Below are 25,973 nucleotides of genomic sequence, written 5' to 3'. Positions count from 1 at the left end.
TAAATGGTAGAACGACTATTTACCTATCTATCTATCTATCTAGCTAGCTAGCTAGCTATCTATCTATCTAGCTAGCTATCAAGCTAGCTATCCATTACTTGAAGAAATCAGTTCAAACGTGTACGTACAGAATAACGAAATATATTTAAATTTACAAAAGCACACAACATTTAATTACAAAGATATAGTACAAAACCCAACTAAGAATACATCATCTAATCATCCTTTCAAAAGGAAAGAAAAAAAACTCGCAGTACCTATATTGGCCACTGGAGAGCGTTGGATCTCATCACAAAGCACGCTAGGAAAATGGCATCTCCGGACCACGGGGTAGCCATTCTCTGCCCGGCTTCTAGGTTATGGGACGGCGGCTTGTAGCCGTGAAACAGCACCACCACGACTATTTATTGACAAACACACACACATACACATTCGACCAGAAAACTATGGCCATTCGTGTTTAATTTCCTCCACCTTGCCGCCTTCTCTACCCCCCGAGTCCCCCTCCTCATCCAGTAAACTATCATCTACACATTAAGGCGGCGGCAGGAGGGCCCTCAACGCCGGTTGCAACACCACCAAAAAGCAGCTGGATGTTTGACACAGACACGGGAGAGCTAAGATGAGGTAAGAAGACATTCTTGCTGTTTTTTGGATTTGAAAAACTTGGTTAGAGGCTAAAATGTCTATTTTGTATACATTGAATGCTAGCGCAGGTGAGGACCTTTCACCTACCGCTGAAATAAGGTGCGCTTGTTGTGATTGTCCGGCCGGCAGGTCACGTGTTAGCCGAGAGCGCGCATACGCGTCTGCGTCTGCGTGCGCATGCGCACAAACGCCTGCTTTTAAATATATTTACACTTCCGGATCATCCAGCCAATCAGCAGCACTTTCAATGTTTCTTGACAAATTTTTGATCAGAAAATTGGGTTTTGTGTTATTTCACATAGGAAAAAAAATCTCACAGCACACCACTCAAAACGTGGATACAAAACGACTCAGAAAAAGTGGATACAAAGGTTAATTATGTATTTTCCGTCATCTAGCGTGTCCAAACTACACTCTGCCATTTGTTCTCTCCCTCAGCATATATATAAAAATCTCTTCAAACATCGTCACTGCCTGTTACTGTATGCGCTTGGCATGGATAAATTATCAGACACCTTTTTAAATATAAAATTAATATTTTTTCTAAATTAGTGACGTTGGATAATTTTCTGGGGCACACCTGATGATCTCTCATGGCACACTAATAGTAGTGTGCCTTGTCACACCGGTTGGAAATCACTGCCCTTGTCCCTAGTGACTCTATAGCGATTTTTCTACTATGTTTTTTTTTTCTTCTTTTTTATGGTTTAACAGCACATCTAGAGCTAAAAAAACCCCCAACTTTTTTGGGTGAAAATTGTGCTGGGCTGAGACCTAATGAATATATATTGTCATATATATTAAAGGATTTGCCCAGCTATAAACGATGATACCTTGTTATCTCAACCGACTTTGTTCTGGTTTCTTGTTTAGCGTCCTTATTGTGACCCATTCCCAACCCGCTCGTGCTGTCCAATAGCGGGATCGATGAGCGTGACCGAATGCCACCCGCACTGCCTGATGCATATTGACGGCGTCCATTGTGACCCATATGAATAATAATAATAGTAGCTGTGTGCCGGTTGAATGCGGGACAAGGGCAAAGAGGTGAGCTGCTTGGTTTAGTAACCCTTTTGTAAGCATGTTTTGGGTAAGGGTTACTTCAGTTACTATTGAATAATATTAGGGACATTTTTGCATTTGTACCAATAACCTATTTTTAGAACATTACTGAACAGTTTCTAAATACAAAGTAGTTTTATGATTATTACATTTGGACCCTGGAATAATTTAGATTATTTGTACAGAAAAATAGGTTTCAAAATATTAAGGCAGGACTTTAAGATACAGTTTATCTTCATAAGGTATCTCAGGTGTACCTAATGTAGTGACTTGTATCTGTATATTGCTTGTGTGCAGCTGCAGTCATGGTTAGTCGTATCAGTGACATTTTTAACAATAATGCTAATGCTCTCTGACAACCTTAACTTGACTGCATATGTCAGGGAAACATCCGGTGTCAGGTGTGAGATCATGTGACTTGTCACCTAGTGCATTGTGGGTGACATCAGTGCACTCGGTGAGTCATTTGTACTGAAGGCGGAGCGGTAGGTGACTCTAGCCTCTGTGGGTGTGTTTTGAATAAAAGGTAGCTCTCCCTTCCACCCTTCTTCTCATCTCAACTGCCAGATCCCGTTGGTGTGTGTGCGTGTGCTTGTGTGTGTGCATGTTGTTTACAGCTCATCCATCTCCTCTTGTCACTTTGCTCTTGTCCTGGTACAGTGTGACCACCTGCAGGTGGACAGTACTGTGTGGGTGGAAACGGATTTCTGGATTTTCTGCGACCAGATAACTTAAAATCATATAATTTATGACAGAGGAAAACTATATAAGGTTGAATTTTAATCCTTTCCAAGATGACCTCCGATGTGTTCGGATTTTAGAAGAAACATTTTTTTGCCAAACCTCACATTTGTGAGACGTGCTGTCTAAAGGAGACATTAATTCCGTTCTCAGGTGCCTAATTACAACTCAGTAACATGTTGTATCAAATTAGAAACTAAATTCAAGATTTGCTGGACACTTTTCACCCTCTTTTACTAGCCTTGCTGAAATCAGCCTGATTTGAGGGGACGGTCCTTTCTAATGCAAATGAGCCACTGCTCGTGGTTATATGATGAAGTGAGAGCTCATAAAGACAGTAAAAGCACAGGTTGCATTTTCATTTGTGGAGGCAGCAGTTCATCACACGCGCCAATTAGTTTGCAGATCCTTCTATGTGGCGCATTCACAAAACATGTCGCCAAACACAAAATTCATAACGTGACTTAGCTTGTATCTTAAAACAATTGTATCTCAAATCATCTCTGTATGTGCCGGTTGTCAGATACTAACGCTAACGTTAATCTGTCCCAACACTGCAGCATCTGCTTAAAAAGTTTTGACATGATATTTTTTTGTTGTTTGATCATCGCTTGAAAATGACCCATCTTCAAGCCGAGCTTCCGAGTCATGGGGGAGAAATGTAAATTAGATAAAACTATTTGGATACAACAATTAAAAAGTAACTTAATCCAGTTTATTTGAATACGAGCATGTGTTGCTGGGTAAACAGGACTAAGCTGCAATGTCCGGTGCTGCACAATAGAGCAATGTCAGTGGATCAATTAAAGAATTCTACCGGCTAAGCGCAGCGGGACGTGGCCTGTGAGCTGTGTACTAGAAAGAGAGCGCGCATGGTGTAAATATGGCAGGGATTTATTGCTTCCAAACCATGATTGCTGCAGAGATTATGATTTTTTTTTTTGGAGCTGTACATCATTTATAATCTGCGTGCATCTGCGAAAGATGAAAGCATGTCAATATTAAAGGGTCAAAGGTTGGATGACTGGAAGTCTGATTTGATGAAGAGTGTGACCCAGCAATGTTGGCTGTTTTTTTGGTGTGTTTTTTTAAAAGCTCACTACTACTCAACCGCAGAGAGTACTAGGCATGTGTTTCTTGGCGGTAGGAATGGGCATTGGACTAAATTTATTCTATTCTGGGGAAAATTAATGGGCACGTTATTTATTATTTAACAGCTTTAACAAGACCCGAGGTGCTCTCTGAATATTCTCAAACCTAGATTCCATGTTAGATTGATTCCAAAAATGAGTAATCAACCATTAATTCCATTAATATCCACTTAATGATCATTTCACCACTTATTATGCCTGTCTCTCATTGAAGGTGAGGCCTTTATTTTCACAAATAATAATGAAATCATGCTACACATATTTTTATATTTTTTTTCTTTTCCACAATTATTAGTTTATTTTACAAAGTTCTTACAAATATTTTATTTATCAAATACTGTATCTTTTCAAATGTATTCATTCAAATAATTGATTTATTTAGTTAAATGTGCTTATTTATACAATTGTTATATATTTTATTATTCTATAGTATATTATAAAAAAGATATAATGTTGTATATTTTACTATTCCTAAAACGTAAGCATAAATTTAACATTAATACTGTAAATTGGTAAACAAGACTTACTTAAAAGTTAAATAACAGTTTTACTTGAATAAAAGTTGAAAAATAAATAGTTCTTGATTATTAAACGCAAATGTATTGTACTTAAAAATTAAATACAACTGGACGGTAATTTGGCAGTGATTCGTTTACGTACCACTAAAGGGATTCCACGTACCACTAGTGGCACGAGTCCCACACTTTGAGAACCACAGATTTAGTCTCGTGATTTGTTAATTGATATTAATAAAAATGTTTACTCATTCGTATAGAATGTATTAAGTAAATTGATTTATGTCTTAAAATTATGAACAAAATGTTAATTTATATATGTACAGTGTATTTTATGAATTATTATAGTTTACAATATTCTTTTATACGATAACATATTCAATAACTGTTGTAGTCTGACAATAGGCCCACTATTTTAGGAAGCGTTTAATAATAACATTTCATGCTGCTGCTGTTCTTTCCATTATGTGCTTTCATTCACAGCCTCTCACCGCAGTGCATCACTGTCTCATTGTCTTTTCCCCACCTGCGTCCTACTACTCTGTTAATGAACAACCTGTGAAAGTGTGTGTGTGTGTGTGTGTGTGTGTGTGTGTGTGTCCTGAGATGTGAGCCATCAGATGAATTAAATTCTCTCTCACTCTCTCTTGCTCTCTCCCACTGTCGTTCCACGTGGTTTTACGCTTGCCCAATCCAGCAGATGGTAGGGGGAGGTGGATGAGGGTGATGGAGGAGGAGAGGGGAAGAGAGGGAGGGACGGCTGGCAGGACCAGCTCTCGACACAGCTGGGAGGGGAGAAAGGGAGGGAGCAAGGGATGGATGGAGAGGGAGTAGGTAATCCAATGAGACAACGAGAGGAGAGGCAGAGCGAGGGCAACGCCTCAAAGCACCGGGAATCTCTCTCCATCGCACTCTCTCTTTTTCCTCTTTATACCGCGCAACCTCGCTCACTCTCGTCCGGATCTTGGCGCTGACTGGAATCCAGCTTTTCCTTTCATTTCCCCGGGAGGAAGGCATTATTGTCATCTGTGTGGGCTGTAGGGCTATCTTTGTTCATTCACGGAGTTGGGATATAGGTTAGTGGGCCTTTTTTTAGCGAGAGCGGGGGTGATGCCTTCCTAGCATTTCAGGTGCTATGTCGCCTCTTGAACTCTGACGTCTTCTACGGAAGCCCGGGCCGACCATTGGAAGGAGACTCCATAAGTGGGGGGATTTTGCGTTTCTTTATCCGCCGACATGGACATCAACCTGCAGTCACACCGCTTCTACTTCCCGCAGATCTACTGCGCCGAGCCGGGGGCACAGCCGCAGCTGAGCGAGTTCAAAGTCAGGTAGGTTTTTTATTTTGGACAGAAAGTAGTGATTGTATCTCTGGGAGTGCGGCTCTGCCTCGATGGCTACTGTGGCCTTGCAGAGGGGAGGAGGGGTAGGGGGTGGTGGGGATGCATGCTAGCGTATTTGGGCACCAGGAGCAGCATTGATGGCCAGTGAAAGATCATCAAGAGCGCAGCGGTGGTGGCGGCGGCGGTCGGGGGTGCTGACAATGCTGCGGTCGTGTCATAAACGTGGTCGTTCCTGGGCCGCCTCCCTGAACGCATCCTTTGTTCTCCATGTTCTCATTGGTGCTCCTGTGTTGCATCCAGAGGCATGTCTGCCCGAGGCGCCAACGATCAACCAGTTCACATAGGGTTGCTGTCACTGACAATTGCGGATGTCACTTAATGTGGTTTGGCTAAAATGTTTCAAAGCTGTAACTTGTAGGCTTGTAGGTGGAAACAAGTGTAAAGAGGTCTTTGTGCATAAATGTGCAAAATCTGTTTGCAGTGAAACTACTTGAAAATATATGATATAGACATCATACATTTTTTATGTTTTTGCCCTCTGATATTCTTTTAAGTGGAAATCAACCTAAACATATTTTTTTCAAGAATATGTTCCCAGCAGGCCTACTAGTTGAAACACGGCATTCTGATTAATATTGTTTTTGTGCAATATGAGTTAAGCAGCAAAATCCACCCGTTTTTAGCTATCTCAGGGGGCGGCCATTTTGTCATTTCTGTCGACTGAAAATGACATCACAACTACCCAGGGGCTCGGGGAACGACCAATCACAGCTTGCCTGTTTTCTAAAGCTGAGCCGTGATTGGTCGTTACCTGAGCCCTGGGTAATTGTGATATCATTTTCAGTCAACAGAAGTAACAAAATGGCCGCCCCCAGAGATGGCTAAAAACGAGTGGATTAACTCTTATTCCACAAACGCAATATTTATCAGAATGCCTCGTTTCAACTAGTGGCCTTGCATAGAACATATTCTTGAAAAAAATATGTTTGGGTTGATTTCCTCTCTAACACTACAACAGCAGCGGCGGTAGTAGACCGTCAGCCTGCTAAATTCCAACCCGTGGCTTGCATGTCTGTTTAGCGATTGTCAGTGATCATCACTCGGTTAATTAATACAAGGTGATTGCCTCTTGTTTTCACTGTTTTATTTTAGTCAAGTCGCTAAAAAACTAGTGGGTGGTCTTTGTGGCAGTCATCGGCATTGTAATGCGTAACTCTGCCACCTGCAGGCCTGGAGTCGGTCATCATTGACCACTGTTTCCATCTTTTCTGAAATGTACCCAGGTTAAGTGTAGTTTTAACTATATTCATAAGCAGAATTATTCTCCTTTCTCAGCGTACTTTAGAGTCTAGTAGGATTCCTCTCCTATATATTTTTTTCTGTCAAAGCAGCAGTCCTGGCTTCACAGATTGTGATATGTTTGACCGCGACTCCTCTAACAGCTCTGATTAGTGCAGCTTTAAGGGACTCAGCTCGGTTAAGAAGCTTTTTCATTTGGCAGCGGCGCCCCGCTGTTGGAACAGGTTTAGAGGGCCGTGATGCTTCACTATATCGCGGTCACTATACCAAGTACCCCCACCCCACCCCACCCCACAATCTTCACTGGCTATGTCGGCCATGTGAAATATTAGCATTAAAAGAAAAGTTTGCGAAATTAATGTTTGCCAAATTAGCTCCATACGGATTAGCATAGGAGGTGATGGAAAATTTGTATGTGGGCGATTTGTAAGGTGAGCCTTTGAAGAGAGAGGGAGGATGATGAGGAAGAGATGGGGGATGAGCAGAGGCACAAAGCTCAGCAAATGAGAAGCAAATATGAAAGATGACTGATGGATAAGGAAATAGAAAAGAAAATTAATCATCTGAATGTTAATTTTTTCTTTTTTTCATTAAGAAGGGCTGAAAACCATGTAAACACCATTCTTGCCTCTATCGCAGTGGACTTCCTGCTCTCACAGAGACGGACGCTGAATGAATTCACTTACTTTTTTGTTGTAAAACACAAGTTGAGTGTATTGGAATTTCATTTGGATACAACATCACATACAAACATGACAAGAACCGGGGAGAAGAAATTCCATTGTGTGGATACTTTTTTCCTGAGACTTGTCTTGGAATTCTTTACATAATTGTAAAGTGAGGCACGGTACGATATTCTCGAGATGTTTTGCCAGCAATAGCAATAAAATACTGCTGGGCGACAATGGATTTTAGGATTAAATACGAGATCTACGGAGCAGTCTGGCATGTCATAAACTCTCAAAAGTTACTTGCAAGTTTTTAATCTAGATGGAAACAATAATGATAAAAGCTTCAAAAGTTTTTGAGTTGGCTGACGGTTGCCATGTAAACAAAAAAATGTAAAAACATACAAAATTGCTAACATTCTAGCCTGTGTCGTCATTACCGGTACAGAATTTGAACAAAACGTTATCGACCGCTGTTTACAACAGTTTTTTATTACTTTCCTAACATAATGATATACTCACATATGTTTTCCAACGTTTCTCTTTTACTAAGTTGCACGTACAGTTTTACAGAATAGCATTTTTAGCCTTTCAACAGTAACAATGTTCTCATCTTTAAATCCTTTAATGCTAGCTCTTTCCGCCGAGGTACATTTTGAATTATTTATGTTTTGAGGCTCCAAAGCAATTGTCATGTGAACAAACCCCAAAAAAGACACAAATGTCCTCACGTAAAGTCTGTTTAGTCATGCAGTGAAATATTTTCAACATTTCATGTTCAGATGTACGTTTTTAGGAATGAAAATGGTACTTCTCTTAAAAAAAAAAGTTTGCAACGTGAGGCTCTGAAAACATCATTGTCATGTAAACTAATTCTAAAGAGATACTGTCAAGGAAAAAACACAAACGCTTGAGCCATTATCATTATTATAGGCCTTTTAACTTGAGGTTATCACTATCATTAGCATTAATAGTATTTGTCTTTACCAAGTGATTTCACATTTTCCGCTGTCATCATTCTCATAATTGCACTAACCCTGCAGTCACACCATCTGAGAATTAGACACTATGCTAGTAATTACCTAATTACTTGAGTCATGTGGTGGGATTGTTAGAAAGAGCCAAGAGATGTTTTGGCACTTCTTAAATGATTTTGCATACTCATGCTAATGTTGGATGGCGCCGGGCTGCAACTGCTCGTGATGCTGCTAGCTTTATTCCCTAGCTGCAACGGGACCGTTTCTGTGTTTTTCTAATATGAAGGAATATTAAAGCTGAAAGCAAGAATGTCTCATTAGAGAACAATCATGATGACACCTAGGAAGTAGATATGAATGCCTTGGTGGGATTATTAGCATAGAAATTAGGCATTTAGCTGTGTTTCTACAGTGTAAAACAGGATCACGTCTCATGGGCATGATGCAGGCTTTGAATTTTCCAGGATCCCTAAAGGGACAGCAAACATGCGTTACTCCCACCCATGCATCGTCTGCAGATTAGTGCCGAAGTCAAACACGCGGCAGGGAAAGCACTGTTGGGAATTTGTCACAATTCTGGGTCAGCGGACGCACGGAAGTGATGGGTCACGGCTGCACGCAACAACATGTCCGCTGTGGACGCACCACGGACAATTACAGATGTGCCTGTGAGACATTCAAGGCCGGCTGCAATGCAGGACACTTAGCCTAATGACCCCTTGGCAAAGTTAACAACTGGGAGATGGATCGCATGCAAACACAGATGTGCATCTGAGATGATGAATCGGAGGTCAAATTGATTTTTGGAGGAAAATAATACAGTTGCATATTTTTTTCTGTGTGTTTGTTTAGAGCCTCATCAAGGATGTATTATTGACCTATGTGTTGGTTGTGGACATGCTTTTTATCATTCTGACGGTCCGTCATTTGTCATCCGCCAGCGGCCAGGGTACCCGTCCGTCATTTGTCAGTCCGTCATTTTTCGTAATTGTAATCGTCTGTCAGTCAGTCAGTTAAGTCAATGGTGTCATTTTTTTTATGTTGCTCTTCTGTATCAATAATTTTGACATTTAGAGGGAATGAAATGGAGCCAGCATTTTAAAACCTTTGGCGGTAGTATGTGTAACAGAGGCTGGTGTGTGTATAGCTGGTTATGCCGAGACGAGGGTGTGAAGTTTAACACATGAAACTCATTTCTCCCGCCTTGTTGAGTTGACACTTATCACAGGCAGACACTGATGTCATCTAATTGTCACTCTGTGAAAGTGCACACAGTGACATCAGCGTCTTGCATTTGCCGGGTTTTTTGTAAAAGGTGCTGTCAGATCAATTCGGGACCTTTTGTTACAACCATTTCATGGTATCTCTTCGTGACAAGGGCTTCAGAGTCTGATGAAGGGGGGTTCTTTTCCCTGCATGTGTTCCCATAAAGCATTAAAGAGTTTCCTGGTTGCTGATGCTGAGAGATGTACAGCAGTAACAGCAATCGCAGCAGGGGGGGGAGGTCGGAGGAAGGAGGTCGACGTGAAAGTTTAATGAGACGCTTTTATGTAGGCATTATCAAGCACGGTGTCTAAATGCAGCAGAGTTTAAAGTGGTCGTGACGGGAAGTGTTCTCGAGGCTTTGGGCTGCATGGACAGAATTGTCCAAACCCCTCAAGGTGACTCGAAGGTCATGTCAGTAAAAATAATAAATACACTGTCCTCAAGTTCCTAATGGAGACGCTGGCGAGACAGACTCCACTCCAGCGGATTTATCGCAGAGATGGAAAATAACAAAAGCCTGCCATGAACTGCTTACACTGATTATATGGCTGCGGACAGAGAGGAGCTCGTTTACAAATTTGGTTGCTATATTTAGCTACTTTTTCGACTGTTTCATTTTTGTTAAAAAGTTGATACTAATGTGTTGACAGTTGACTAGTTGCGGAGGATGTCTTTGATTTTTTTTTGTCAGTGCAGTGGAACCTCAGTTCACCAATTTAATGCGCTCCGTGACTCCATTCGCAAACGGAAATATTCCCCGACCAAGGTAACATTTCACCTTGAAATGATTGGAAGGGCAGTTCATCCATCGGTTTAACTGGAAGCTGTTTCAAATCTAAACAAAAGACTGAGACGTAAAAAAGGGGGGAAAAAAAGTCAACATTCATTGACTGATTCCAATAATTGATTAATTGAAGAGTATCCCTTTACTTTTGTCAATTTTTTTTCTGTATTTCATACTGGAAGCGCCAGAGACATTTGAGTATGATGATGATGCGAGCGTCAGACAGGATGCGGCGTATTCCTCGGTTAATGAGCGAACTGCCGCATGTTTTTTTTTTTCTTTCAGTAATACATTTATTTATTTATATATCACCACTGCTCATTCATCTTTTCGTCTCAGCCAGGCAGACATATTTTCTAGGCCAGAGCCAATATTCTATGGCTGTTGTCATGCCAACAGATTAGCCTGCTCGTGCGTGCGTGCGTACTTGCTTGCAACAGTCTAATCAGTGTGTGCGTGTTTTACCGATGTTTATGTGTGTGTTACACTGTTTAATTGGGGGGGCTCCCTTCAAATGTCAAAGCAGCAAGTGCAGTGTGTGTAGTGTTTGAAAACATGAGCATGACGGGGTTTCGTTTTCCATAATTGAAGCCATCAGCGCTGGACCCGCGAGCAAATTCCATGGCCTTAAAAAAGGATTACGTGAATTAGCATTAAAACTGTTGTCAGTGCTCCAAGCGGCCAAATGAGCTTTATGCTGACTTATCCCCCCCCCCCCCCTCCCTCTTCCCAAAAATCTCCTGCCAGCTGATTTTTTTTTTCCACAATGGGAAACATTAACAGGATCTGGCTTCTGTTTCCAAGATAGAAGACGTAAACATATTCATAGCCAAAGCACGTGCACAATGCTACTGTGTGTGTTTAGCACGTGAAATCGCCAGTAGCGTTTAATGTTTGATTATATTTGCGTTATGCTGTTTGCTTTTGTGTAAGCGCTAAAGATGGAAATTTAACGCGTTGCATTACTTGGGTAAAAACACGTTGTATGGAGTACACGAAGCCCCTCACCCCTCAAACGTTTTGAGTCAAACTGTAAATATAGCACAAACTATGATCCCCAAACAGTTTAATATTATTTCAAACTCATCTTATAAGACTCCCCTCAAAATAAATGGCTTCTAGATTTGATTTAGAAAAAAATGCCCCAGGTGTGCAAATGTTTACTTGCACATGTGGCAAAGATTCTCCGTAACTTCCACTATCAACCCAGGCTAAACTTAGCTCTATCCCGACATGCACAAATTCCGCGTCACAAATTTTAAGATCAACCAATCAGAGGCTAAACGTAACTGAACCAGGACCGGAGTTCGACACCAGTGAATTAGAGGATGGAAAAACTCACTCGTCACTCAGAGCGCAGAGCGGAGAATCTAAAATCTGATTGGTTCGAAAAAGAAACCGCTATTTCAACGGTCTATATGGTCGACGCCAGCAATCGAGATTCCCAAGCCGTTGGGCAAATTTTAGATTTAATATTTTCATGGCAACACATCGAACCGGTAAAATGACACAACACAAAAAAACCAAAAAAACAACAGCAGCACTGGGTTAGCAAGAAATAATGGCACAATACATGTTTGAGGACGTACTGTACTTGATTGTAATTGTTTGTCCGAGGTGTTCGCATGGCGCTGCAGCTGAGTGTCATTACCCAAAGTGGCCCGTTTTCCTTCGTCGCAGTGGAACGGGACCTTAATTTGTGGAGCCTTTTTAGCTGCAGTTTATTTTCTATTAGAGCTAATGTAGCTCTGGCCTGGTGTGTTTATAAATGTTTAAGCCCTCAGCTGTTCTCTCCTCCTCTGCTTCATGCAGCTTTCATAGTGCCATGCAGAGGATGCACTCACACGCGTGCAGTCTACTGGGTACACGCAAGATTTTGTTTCGACAAAAACACAAAACAGTTTGTTGACTGTTGTGGGGATTTGGACGTTATCGCCGAGCAGCTGCCGAGCGCCACAAAGACACCTTCTGTTAGCTCGTCCTTTCGCGACGCTGTGATTGAGTGTGTGAGAATAACTAGCGCACACGGGGAAGAAAAAAAAAAACTAAACAGACAAATTGATCACTGTTTAGAAGTCTCAATGGACTCTGTGGTTCCACTCTGTGGATAATGTCAAACCAAGAAAAAAGTCTGAGACGCAGCTGGAGTAAAAGTCAATTTGAAGAAAACGTTCTCAAATCTCTAAGTCAATGAGGCGTGTAATTATTGAAACTATGAGTCCTAATATGATGAGAAACATAATTTTATATGATGAACAACACGATATTCAAAAGAGAAATAAATTGATGTTTTTTTTTAAGAATAAAAGCACGCATCTTAAAGTGGAAAAAATACATGAAAATGACATCGCTGCTCAACCAATCACGGCTCGGATTCAGAAAACAGCTCAGCCGTGATTGGTCGTTGTGAGCAGTTGTGATGTCATTTTCAGTGACAGAAGACAAAATGGCCACTCCCATATATGGCTAAAAACGAGTGCATGTTGCTGCTTAATTTATATTCCACAAACTTAGCAAAATTAATCAGAATGCCGTATTTCAACTAGTGGGCCTGCTGGGAACATATTCTTCAAAAAAATATAATTGTGTTGATTTACGCTTTAATGTGCTTTACACAATTAAAAGTACAACATTATAAAGCATTTACAAACAAAAGAACTAAAAACATCTAAAAACAGAGTACAGAAATTAAAGGTCCCTTACTAAAATTACTAAAACGCCTTACACTGTAAAATGTACTTTAAAAAAGCTTTAAAAGACCTCAATCAGAGGTATGGGTAAAAAAAAAAAAAAAGCATAGTTTTTCTCTTGGATTTAAAAGCATTTACATTTCGGGCTGACTTCACTTCTGTATAAAGTCGTACATTAGTGCAAAGGAATTCGTAGAGGTTCCAGGGGGGAAAAAAGTTGAAACGTTTAAGAGTCATGTCATAATGTTACAAAGTTAAAATATCACCAGCTCATCTCAGCAGTATCTTTGTTTTGATAAATTGCACGCACATCACTTTGCATTAGAGGTCATAACACACACACACACATGCACACACTCACCAGGGTATGCACCCATGTGTTTAATTTATTTTCTTTAACTTGTCGACTCAGTTCAACTTTAAGCGCCGCTTCTCTGTAACTGGCAGAAAATGGCGTCGGAGAGTCCCAGCGGCATTGAAAGCAGCATGAATAAATGAGGCGCCTGTGCTAAAAGAGAGGACGGGTTGGAGGGGAGGAAACGGAAACACATACACACACACACGCGACACACTCGTACGCAAGCAGAGGAACGTGCAACTCGGATCAAATATGAATAGTTTCTCCACGAGACATGAATAAGTCACACACACGCACACACTTTAAATGTCACCCGGGCTGCTGCAGTGAATTCTGACAGAAATCTCAGCAAGGCGCTCATGCGGGAAGAAGCGAGGAGTTATTAATAACATGACTTTTATTAGCACGTTTTATACTTTTGGCCTCAACTGACAAAAATTCAACTTTAGAACATTTGGGATGACTTTGCAATGACTTTACTTGTAATATTGACTTTTTTATATCTGGACTTTCGCTTCGTAAATTAACGTTGGTTGTACTATATCTTCATTCTTGTAAAATGACAACTTAAACCTTGTAAAATGGCTTTTTTCTTTCCAATATTTTAGCAACAATCTTGTTAATGTTTGACTGCAGCAACCACCTGCGAAAATTCACAAATATTTGACACCCCCCCTCCAAAGATTCAGTTACAATGGCATATAGATGCCACAAGATGGTACAACACTGAAAATGGAGAGGATCATAAATCATCAATCATCATGAACCTGTGTTACCTGAACAATTGTATTCAGTTGTTCAATTCAAACAAACCACCTTCACATAAGGCTCAACAGCGTTAGCTAGCATACTAGCCTTGATGTGACATCACACATGGGCACTAGCACTTAACTTAAACTATGTCTGTATGTTATGTACATTATGTATATTATGTCTTTGTATAATATACAATAAAAAAAAAAAAAATAATAAACAGTATTAAGTTATGAAGTCATTCACTGCCAAAGACGAATTTATTTGTCTTTTCACAGTCCAGCCATTCAAACCAAGGAATTTATTTATGTTTTTTTCCTCATTTTATTTCAAACGTTAGGGTAAAAGAGGGTCTGAAAATGTCTGGCCGTAACTCACCTTTTGACGTTCACACACAATAATTGTTATGGAATACGGGCAATTTGTTATTGACAACACCCGCAAATAGCTGAAAGAAGCCGAAACATGTTTTGACTTTTCACGGTACACGAGCTTCATTCTTTGCTAGTACGTAACTTCTTCAACAATCTCACATAACAAAATAAAATCATCAAAATAAGACGAATGGCTCTCGGTGTGATGCAATGCAGCTGTCCAACCACAGTGACAAACATCGTTTAATCAATACGGTGTAATCACTCGGTTACACTCAAACAAACATGAATAAATAAACTGCATTAACATATCAGTTCATCTACTCTCAGGCCTTTAATCCTCGCCAACGCTAATTGACCAAACCAAATGCAATCGGGGCCTTGTTCAGCATCTGCTGACGTTCTTAATGAGACAACGTGTGCATGTGTGCGCGTGTGTCTGTGTGTGTTGTGTCTGGCTGCTTTGTCCATCTGACTGCGTTCATCCCTGCCCACCGTGGCACCCTTTGTCGCCCCACTTTCCCTGACTGTAATCACACACACGCTTAACACACGCACACACACTTGGGCCGTTTGCTCGCCGACAAAAGACACACGTGCAAAAGGAGAAAAAATCAAATGGAATTACGTAGAAGGCGGGCAACTAAAACAGACGAGGAGCAGAGAAAACAGCTTTGACTTGCAAATGGGATGAACGAGACGAGAAAGACGAGAAGAAGAAGACGTCCCATCTGTGTCTTTTCCTCTCTGCCATGCTAAAATTAGACCATCGACCCTGGAGGCAAAGACAAAAAAGCTGCGTCAGAAAAGACAAGGAGGGAAGATAGTTTGAAAAGTGAGAGAGCGAAAGCACAGTGGAAGGAATTTTATTATTATGCACAGCACACTCGGTAAGCGTGTCCAGGTCTGAGGTCAGGGGTTCGAATTTGCCCTTACTGTGTGGAGTGGACATGTACTCGGCGTTCTCCTGTTTCCTCCTACATTCCAAAATTGTCCATAGGTGTGAATGTGATTGTGAATGATTGGCTATATTTGCTCAGCGAATGGCCGGCAACCAGTTTAGGGTGTTCCCCGCCGCTCCCCCAAACTCAAATGGGGTAGCCACCAGCTTACCCTTGACCCTTGCGAGGATAAGCGGCAGAGAAAATAAATGAATGGATGGAGGGCAACACACTCGTGATGCTACCAGAACTAAGTCAAATTTTCATGAGAAGCTAATTGCAACATTGTGAAAATTAAGTTGCATCGCTACGAGGAAACAATCATATGAAAAGGAGTTATTTATATGGTTCGGTCCATTTCTTTGCTCTGATTTGTGAGCACAAACTTGAGGTACAAGCACTGTAGCGGCTACTAGCCTACTAGCTTAACGATAACACAAAAACGACATTGATGTGCTAACACTTCGCATCAATAATTGCGGTGTTATTGAACACAAATACAACACATAGACAAACAATAAAACAATACTCACAGGCATATATTCTTTATCCTCTGTAGAAAAAAAAACAGTTATGAAAATATTCTTCGTTTAGTGTCTGTATGACTATATTAAAGCTACTGCACAGAGGAGGCAGAGTTTTTTTTTGTACTCTGTCTCATGTGCTCTATGGCTCATTTTGAACTGTAACCAGGACATAATTAGCGTAGCGTAGCATAAACACAGGAAGCCGGGAGTAGACGCAGACCACCCACTGCCTCTAAAAGTCGCTAATAGTCGATGTTTTTCTGCTCGTTAAATGAAAGTTGCATACTGGGCAGACTGGAAAAAAACAGGTTGTGGTTAATTAGGAGCTTCCTTTTCAGGTGCAAAGCAGCGTGACACTAGTGTATATGAGGAAATATCCAAGGTTGCACATTTCTTCATCTTCTCATATGTGTCCTAATTGGTTTGTTGTTTTATCCCTCCCCTTACCAGCGAGCAGAGCATCTGCCAGGCGAGGGCCTCGGTCATGGTCTACGACGACACCAGCAAGAAGTGGGTGCCCATCAAGCCCGGCCAGCAGGGCTTCAGCCGCATCAACATCTACCACAACACCCCCAGCAACACCTTCAGGGTGGTGGGGGTCAAGCTGCAGGACCAGCAGGTGTGACATGGCTTCCTCCGTCCGTCCACTGACGCACACACAGAACCAACTCAACTGCCTTGGCATTCACAGACACACATTGGAATGTAAACACACATTATGTAATCATCTGGCTATCCATTCACATGAATACGAAAATAAATAAAGTTAACTGTCGATTCACATCAGGGGCGGAGCCAGAACGTGGCTAATGGGTAAATTAATAAATTATAAATAAATTAATGATCATTTTCTAATAATTGAAAGGCATATTTTTTTTTCACGAATCTCACTGGGTGGGCAGTCTGTCAATCTGGCTCCGCCCCTGATTCACATACACATGACATTAACATCTGTATGTGCATTTACCCTATTTTTCCGACTACAGTTGAAGTTGCTCTTTTGTACGATGGTCCAAATGTATGATGTCTACACGTGTGTCCTGCTGTGTGCGCAGGTGGTCATCAACTACTCCATCGTGAAAGGGCTGAAGTATAACCAGGCCACGCCAACCTTCCACCAGTGGAGGGATGCCCGGCAGGTGTACGGCCTCAACTTTGCCAGCAAGGAGGAGGCCACCACCTTCTCCAACGCTATGCTCTTCGCCCTCAGCGTGCTCAGTGCCCAGGACGGAGGTTGGTCAACACCCATGGATCATCATCATGGCGTATTCGAAATCGCACGGCTGTCCCAAGATGGTTTTCCCCACAGAGCAGTATACTCAGAGATATTTAATTGTATTATTTACAGTAAATAAATTAACCAATTATTTCATGAAATGAATGAATTAAAATGTGTTCTATTCAATCAATCAAAAAAACAACAACTGCTAAATGAATGCAACAACTATTGGGACATACTAACCACCTTAGCTCTTCACTTCACTACCCCCCTCCAGTGGTGAACAGGTGTAATATTCCAGGCCATATAGAACCTTGACTTTGGAGCCAAGAAAACAAATAAGTCAGACTTTAATCCAAGCTTTTTCTCCTTTTCGCCCTCTCTCCAAATAAATGTACCCATGAGCCCATAATCATCTTGTGTTTCAAACCTGGAAAGACCAGATTTCATGTCTCTTAAAAAAAAAACAGGAGGGGGGATCAGTCTGGCTGGAGATTACTCTGATTACAATGAATCTGCTTGTGAGTTGAACAGATACGAAATGTGAGGTGTGTCAGAAAAGTTTCAGGTCACAAAAGATACATTTCAAGTCCAAACTATGTGTGTTCACCATTTAACTTTCCTCACCCAAAGCCCTATCTCAGTCTTGATTTTTTTTGTTTTTTTCATAGTTTAGGTGTCAAAAAAGCAACAAACATTACTGTCAAAGTCGCTGTTCTGCTTGATATGTTTATATTGACAAAAAGCTTATCTTCTCCACTTATTGGTCAGAAACCTGTGGTTCTGGTAAAACCAGCCCATTTTTTACTGTTGATTACTTAAAACCAGAGTAAGCTAGATCAAACTTTTTTTCTGGTGAATGGAGAGAGACTACTCTTTATTTTGATGTTTATTTTGTTATGAAAACACAATATTCTGTGTGTCTTGAAAGATCAATGAAAATGCTTTAAAACCACTGGCACATATGTGCAACTGCTTTGAAATTTCTGGCAGTGATGGAGTTAATGGTGTAAAAAGTGAATTAACTCCTTTGATGCTCACTGAACTGAGGTCTTGTGAGGGCAAATCTCCTCCACCTGCCTCGAATGCAAAGTAACCGCCTCCTCTCTAATAGTGTCAATTGTAATGGAAACAAGACTCCGGGGCGCTCGCTGCACTTCTGCTGCCTTGGAGGTTTGCGTTACATGACAGATGATCTGTGGGTAGTTGGTGAGTGGGGGAGGGGCTAAAGTGAAGTGGTAGAGGGGGTTGGTAGTGGATCAGGTGAGACGATGATGAAGGAGGTGGTAGAAGAGCAGGCCAAGGCGAGCTATGGTAGGCAGCAGCGAGTGGCTGTGTCAGTGCTTGTGCGTCTGCTGCAGTCGCTTCCTACTCTTCGGCATGTCATGTAGGTGCACTCTCAGTGCGTGTCTTGTGTGTGATATTGTTTGATGTATTGACATTGGCATTTATGGTCATTTCAATGGGGAAAAGTAGATTACCATAGGAGTGATTTGAGCCCAGTCTCAGCATTAGCCAAATATTGTCCCTGCCTCAAAATGTGTTATTAATCCAATAAAGCATCATAAGAGTGGAAGTGAGTGTTCATTTTTGTTTCAACAAGTGCGTAATTGCCCTTGTTTGTATGCTTAATTGACTCTATATTGCTTGTTCTAGATGTTTCAGCTCCATTTCATCTTATTTGTTGGCTCACTCCTCCGTCTTTCCCTGCGCAGGTCCAGCTGTGCAGCGCCAAGTCCAAAATGGACCAAGCTCAGAAGAGATGGAAGCCCAGAGAGCAAGGTGGGTAGTTTTTGCGATATACTGTACTGTACCTGTATACTATTCCCCGACCAATTAATCTGATATTTTCTCTTTTAAAATCGGACAATTGTTTTATTTGTTAACATTTTTGACTTTTTTTTAATATATAAATATACATATTAACACAATTCAACATAAGACAAATATGATGAGAATTAAATGTTGCCCTTCCCACAAAATCAACAAAAAAGTACCTTTTTTTTCAGAATTTTTTTCTCTGTTGTAAAGTTAATCAAATACATTAAAACTCGACAATGTGTTATAAAACAGTGAAATGTTCTGCCTGCAATTCATATCTTTTATTGTTGTAAGCGTTGAGTGACCAGAAAAGAATAAATTGTATTCATTGTATATTTTTTTTAATTAATCAGTCGATTAATTGGTTATTAGAAATTTATTCAGACAAATATCAGCCTCAGCCTAAAAAAAATATATCAGTCAGGCCCTAATATATGTAGTGCTACTTTGACTTTACGAGGGCCACAAATGACATGTTTTATCCGTCTAGGATGATTTTTTTGTTTTGTGCTGCGAGCCAAAGTTTGAGACACACTTTAGATGCAAAGCCGCTCGAGTGATAAGGAAAAACATTTGAACTGTTTAGTTAATATAATTGCCGTCACATGGGGGCAAGGAGAGCCATAGTCGCCGATGCACGTACACAAAAATTCAAAATGAGAACACATCAAAAACGAATAATATCACTGATAGGAAAATAAAAGCCCCCAAATCCGCTTTGCTGCTCTGAGTGATGATGTAACTCTTTGCCAAAAAAAGGGCCCCGCCCTCTGAAATTAAGACAGACCTTTGACCATAAAATCTCCTCGCCCACCCAAATAACAATCATTTCATGTCCGTATAGCATTATTATTACTTTACCACTCACTTTTCAAGTCCTGTGCTAGTACCAAAATTCATGTTAAGATTAATCGAAAGACCTTACTGCTTCTCATTTCTTTCCTCATAACTATGACAAAATACATACAGAAATGTCTAAGTTATCTGAAAATAAAAGAATGTGACAATATTATGAACAAACTTCTTGCCCATATTTAGTTGTTGTAATATTCAAATTCAAGTGTGTGTCTTTTTAGTACATTTAAACCAACCCCAAAAAACATCGTGGTGTATTATCTCCAAAAGCAGCAGGCGAACTCTGAGTGAACCCAAAGACGAGCAGTAGTGGTGAGGATTAGTCAGCTGTGTGTGCGCACGCTTGTGTGCGTGTGTTTGTGTAGCGTAGACTATTTCTGACTGCATGTCACACCCATGAACTGGAAGCTCTGAGATGCACTAAGCTACATAACAAATATTATAAGCTATACGTACTCACTAAATTTGAACAACAGAAGTTACATTTTCGGTATACAAAGAAACAGAAATAGAGATTCTTTGGTGGTCACTTGTTGCTAGGTAGACTTCATGGGGCACAAGCTTTAGTGCCCATTACAAAGAGCTCATCAGGACGACTGAATTAAACTGAATTATTTTTTTCCATGTACGATATAAACATACACAATATAATATAATAATGTATAAATGTTATGAAGAATTATAATGAAAATGTTTTTTTAACAGACACAATATGCAATGGAGTACCTCAGGGATTCTCAAGGGATATTTGAGTACTATTCATTTTCTATAAAGTAGATTGCCTCTCCAAGTAAATTCACTTCCTGTAGGTGCAATGTGTCCCAATACTTTTGCACAGAGTGTGTTCCATGTACATATTGCATAAGGTCAAAATAAAACTCAATGGGGTTCATCAGGGAACTGTTTGAGGTTTGTTAATTTTCTATAAGGATTCAGACTGATCATACTTCTGTGTCTGTGTGCTCCTGTAGGCAGATGATGGAGCAACAGCAGCAGATGCAGGCCCACATGGAGCGGGAGCGACGCTCCTCTAACTCAGGTAGTGATGTCACGCAGTGATGATGTCATATTAGACCAAAATGGCAGCTAAAGAAGTCTCTCTTGCTATTCTTCCTCCATCCAGGTTCTCCTTTCCAAGGTCACCCTGCCGTGCTCTCGGTGGCGCCCCCAGTCGTACCTCCCCCCGCGTGCATGGCAGCGGGACCGCCGCCTCCACCACCACCCCCTGGGCCGCCGCCACCCTCTGCCGGGGCCCCGCCTCCACCACTGCCTCCGCCGCTAAGCAGCCACGGGGAGGAGCCGCCAGCCCAGACGGGGCTCGCCGCCATGATCGCCGGCGCCAAGCTGCGGCGCGTACAAAGAGTGAGGCCCGGCAATCTTAACGATGGCGTTATGAAAAGCATTATTGATATGAGAGGCTATCACATGGGTGGACAAAGTATGACCAGCAGGCCACAGATGGCCTTGCAATCAACATTAAAAACATTTTAAAAAAAAAAAACATTTATGCATACAGTATTATAATTATTAATATTATTATGATGGTGATTATTATTATTATTATATAATGTGCTCATTTATTTATTGTAGATAAAAGAAACATTAGTAAAATATTTATTTTTACATAACACTTTATTTGTTTTATTAAATAGTTGGTTAATATTGTAAATGAAAAAGTAAAGTAATTTCTCTGTTTTATTAAATGATTCGTGAATTCATTTAATGTAAAAATACTTTTATAAAGTAAACTATTTTACATATACATCAAACTTTTTTATTCTTATTAAATATGTTAAAAAGTACACGTATGTTTAATTTTCATTTTAATTCATTTTTTATTTGAATATATTCATTGATTATAATTGAATTACTTGTACATACTGTATTACTTCATAACATTATATTAATATTAAATAAGCTATGCATACATAAAGTCGAAACAGTATAAAAGTCTACACACCCCTGTTCAAACACCATTTTTTGTTATCTTGGTCTTGTTGTTTTATATCACAAAAATTTGGACAAGGGCGTGTAGACTTTGTGTCCACTTTATGACATACGTTGCATTTTCAACTTTTTAACAATGTTTGACCTCATCTAGAAATTATGTGCCCCATCTGTCCGTTTTCACAATCACGCTGTACTCTCGCCAGCCGGAGGAGAGCTTGTCCAGCTCGTCTAATTCATCGAGCGGCAAAAACAACGAAGTCAACCGGACGAGCGGCGGAAACGGAGGACTGATGGAGGAGATGAACGCGCTTTTGGCCCGAAGGTCAGACAGAATTGGTTGCCTTGTAGTGAAGTTTGAAGTTTGAGTTGCCACCTATGATTCAGTGCTGGTATCATATCATCTCCTTATTTAATAAATAATTTAGAAAATAGTGCTTTATGACAACATACAGTAATGAGAATTAAATAGAATGTTAAAATATGAATGGGTTATATAACATTGCACCGCTGATGCTATTCTTGAGCCGGTCTATGGCATTTCCCATTATGTTAGCATTAAGCTAGCGGACTTCAATGCAAAGTGATGTGGTTGTTTTAAACACACATTGTCCTCTTTGTTTTATGTTTAGTTTGACAGTAAACTTCAACTGGGAGTGACAATAAACAGCTTGAAGCCTTTTTTAAAAGAATTTTTTTTACAGACTGCGAATATTTTGAAGTGAGTTGAGTTCACTACCACTGTACAGCACTTGTCTCAAGTTTTTGCTTGTAAATTAAAGTAGAAAAATCTGTCAAATTGTATCTCGAAAAACTTGTTAGTTGGGTCACTCAAATCTCAACGCATCACTATGTTTTTATTTTCTTTACATTCTCTTTAATGTATTGATTTATTTATTTTTTTACTTTCCGGACATGGCGCCTTCTCTTGCTCCCAGAAGAAAAGCAGCATCAGAGAAGTCAGACGACAACCAAAGTGTGAGTGTGCGCCTTATCCCCCAATAATAATGATCTACTATTTTACAATAATTGGCACTGTGATGTTAAATGGGATAAAACAAAAAAATAAATTCTGCCGTCTGTGACATCTTCCTTCAGGACGACCCAAATTCTCCTTCCCCCAGCACCAGAGGGGGTCAGAACGCCACAGGTGAGCTAGCATTAGTATTGGCATGACATGAATAGCTTGGAGCATAATTGCATTTTATTTAATTATTTGGGAGACTTTTTGCTTCTGATTTCATGCTGACATGACTTTATGTGCATCTTTTTCATATAGACGGAGCCAAAAAGCCATGGGACAGGGCCAACTCTGCGGACAGGGCCATGGCTTCAAAGTGAGAGATAGTGTGTTATTGTGATAGAGAATGACGTAGAAAATCTATTCAATATTTGCTTTAAAGAAGAAGTCAACCCAAACATATTTTTTTCAAGAATATGTTCGATGCAAGCCCACTAGTTGAAACAAGGCATTCTGATAAATATTGCGTTTGTGGAATAAGAGTTAATCCACTCGTATTTAGCCATCTCTGGGGGCGGCCATTTTGTCACTTCTGTAGACTGAAAATGACATCACAACTGCTCACAATGACCAATCACGGCTGACCTTTTTTCTGAAGCTGAGCCGTGATTGGTCGTCACCTGAGCCCTGGGTAGTTGTGATGTCATTTTCAGTCGAAAGAAATGACAAAATGGCCGCCCCCTGAGATGGCTAAAAAGGGATGGATTTTGCTGCTTAACTCATATTCCACAAACGCAATATTAATCAGAATGCCGTGTTTCAACCAGTGGGCCTGCTGGGAACAAATTCTTGAAAAAAATATGTTCGATTTCCCCTTTAATGATGACCATGTAGGGTACGGCATGCGGTGAGCGGCACAGACGCAGACTCGTTAGACATGGATAGAATGAAACAGGTATGCTGTTCCTTTACAACTAAGGATCAAAATAAAAAGGCATTTTCTTCGTTTTACAAAAGACTGACATGTGTCTTCCTTTAGGAAATCTTGGAAGAAGTGTTCCGAGAGTTGCACAAAGTGAAGGAAGAAATTATTGACGGTGAGAACTACCTCGGTTGTTGTAAAACTGATCAATACTAAAAAAAAAAAAGCCATGTCAATTTAATTATTAGATATCGTATTCAACAAGCAATACTTATCTATGTGCTATAAAGAAGTATTAGGGCCACACTGACACACTTAGATTAAAGTTATAAAATGTTTAGAATAAAGTCACAATATTACAAGAATGAAGCTGTCATTTTGACTTTATGCACGTCAGTTGGTATAAGGTTGCAATTTACACTTGTGACCACTGTGTGGCACTATCAGCAAATATCAATAAACGAGAACGTTCATCATCCAGTCTTTTTACGGCTTAATGCTAAAAACATAGCATTATTTTCTATAATCACATGGTGTATTGATGGGGTATTGACTTGCGCATGCGCACAACTGCGCACATATTCCATGGCATAATGGGAAAAAAATGCAGTTTTTAGCATTTAGCCTACATTTTACCAACTCCTTCCAACAACTTCACCAAATGTTGTATGTTCAAACGACTTTATCAATACATTACAACAACTTTGCAGTACGTTCAAATGGCATAGCCCAGTCAAAAATGTTTACTCCACATTGACAGTGCCACGCTTCTATATATATATATATATATATGTATAATGACATTTTTATCTTTTTTTTTTTATCCCCCCACAGCCATTAGACATGAACTCAGTCGAGTGAGCACGACATAATCTCACCTGTCCGAGGAGGAGTCGGGCCCAAACTGTGCCGTCCGCTGTGGTGTCGAGGAGCCGCCGTAGCCGACCTGTTTTTATGGCATGCATTGACTGAAGGGGAGGCGCCGTGTGTGTGTGAAGAAGACTGTCAATTCTTTACATTTGTCTCTTTGTTTGCCCCTCTGTCTTTGGCCTAAAAAACATGAAAAAAATCAATATATTCAAATAGTTTTATGGTTTCCAGGAGTTTATTAAACACTTTTTAAAAAATCATAGTCAGTAAAAATGTGGGTCAACCAAATCAATACGAATATAATAAAGATTATCCCTCCGTTCATTTTCTATAGCACTTATCCTCAGTAGGGACTAGAGCTATAACCTATTCCAGTTGACGTTGGCTGAGAGGCAGGTGGACTGGTCGCCAGCCAAACACCTGTGGACACTTTAGACTAGAGTCTGAAGTGAAGCTAACATATATGTTTTTGGAATGTGGGAAAAAACACAATACCTTGACAACTCTTCACAGGGAAGCCCGGAGCCAGGATTCGAATCCAGAACCTCAGAATTGTAAGGCTAACCACAAGATCACAGTGCTGCCAAAAGTCATTATATTTAAGTACTTATATGGTCCCTAGTAGTTTTTATTTTTCCCCTTACTATCATATTTCTTATTAGTGTTTTGGTCTAATAATAATAAGAATATGATGGTAAAGATAATATTGCACGTTTTTATAAATTTGCTTTTTTTTTTTACCCATTTTCTTTCTCATTTAAAAAAAAATATTTTATTTACTTTATGGGGGGGGGGGCAAACAGCAAAATGCCACGTTTGAACAACAACAACCACTGCAAAACTTTTTAAAAATACAAATAACACACCACAATATTTGTGATCATGTTGTTAATAAAAAAAAACAATTGGCTGCAAAGTATTGTTCATTCTGTTCTCTTTATGATGGCAAGGTGTTTCCTTGTAGAAAAATAGAACAAAAAAAGAAGAAATGCACTGTGTTTTGAAATAAATTCAAATAAAACTGTGAACAACGTCTTGGATAAATAAGGCTGACTCTTTTCCTTTATCTGTATGTCTTATTTCTTTCATTGCCTTGATGCCAACCCAAAGTGCGCTATTTTTCTAATGTATGAGGTGCATATAGATATAAAATAAGTATATACAAGCGTGAAAAATAAAAATCATCATTTAGTGCTCTTCGTGTTTTTTCCATCTAAATGCAACCAAAAAACGTTTCGGTCACACGGACTTAAATTCGGATATAAATTCTGGATTACAAAA

The 25,973-nt window shown here is 40.1% G+C and overlaps 1 protein-coding gene across 3 annotated transcripts; it reads left to right on the top strand.

Moving 5' to 3' along the window:
• The first annotated feature begins 310 nt into the window (after positions 1-310).
• evlb (Enah/Vasp-like b) lies at positions 311-25,733 on the top strand. Of its 3 annotated transcripts, none has more exons than XM_086018816.1 (13): positions 311-627; positions 16,548-16,716; positions 17,153-17,330; positions 19,032-19,098; positions 20,964-21,031; positions 21,116-21,354; positions 22,146-22,264; positions 22,878-22,917; positions 23,038-23,089; positions 23,219-23,276; positions 23,795-23,855; positions 23,940-23,997; positions 24,657-25,733. In XM_086018816.1, the coding sequence occupies exons 1-13, from the start codon at positions 623-625 to the stop codon at positions 24,692-24,694; spliced, it is 1,152 nt and encodes a 383-aa protein (XP_085874942.1). In that variant the 5' UTR covers positions 311-622; the 3' UTR covers positions 24,695-25,733. The 3 variants fall into 3 exon arrangements, with proteins under 3 accessions (XP_085874942.1, XP_085874941.1, XP_085874940.1); XM_086018815.1 differs by lacking the exon at positions 311-627 and adding an exon at positions 4,956-5,448 and having other exon boundaries at positions 22,881-22,917; XM_086018814.1 differs by lacking the exon at positions 311-627 and adding an exon at positions 4,956-5,448.
• The last annotated feature ends 240 nt before the right edge of the window (positions 25,734-25,973 follow it).

This window comes from Filicampus tigris, chromosome 20 (genome assembly GCF_054856515.1).
Source record: "Filicampus tigris isolate MCC_2025a chromosome 20, RoL_Ftig_1.0, whole genome shotgun sequence".
Classification (NCBI taxonomy): Eukaryota; Metazoa; Chordata; class Actinopteri; order Syngnathiformes; family Syngnathidae; genus Filicampus; species Filicampus tigris.
The sequence above is the reverse complement of the archived record's forward strand: the minus strand, read 5'-3'. Positions and strand labels throughout refer to the sequence as shown.

Coding starts and splice junctions, on each gene's coding strand:
- evlb (XM_086018814.1), top strand. CDS start 5,354: ATGGACATCAACCTGCAGTCACACCGCTTCTACTTCCCGCAGATCTAC. Junction 5,449..16,547: donor CTGAGCGAGTTCAAAGTCAG/GTAGGTTTTTTA, acceptor TCCCCTTACCAG/CGAGCAGAGCATCTGCCAGG. Junction 16,717..17,152: donor TCAAGCTGCAGGACCAGCAG/GTGTGACATGGC, acceptor CTGTGTGCGCAG/GTGGTCATCAACTACTCCAT.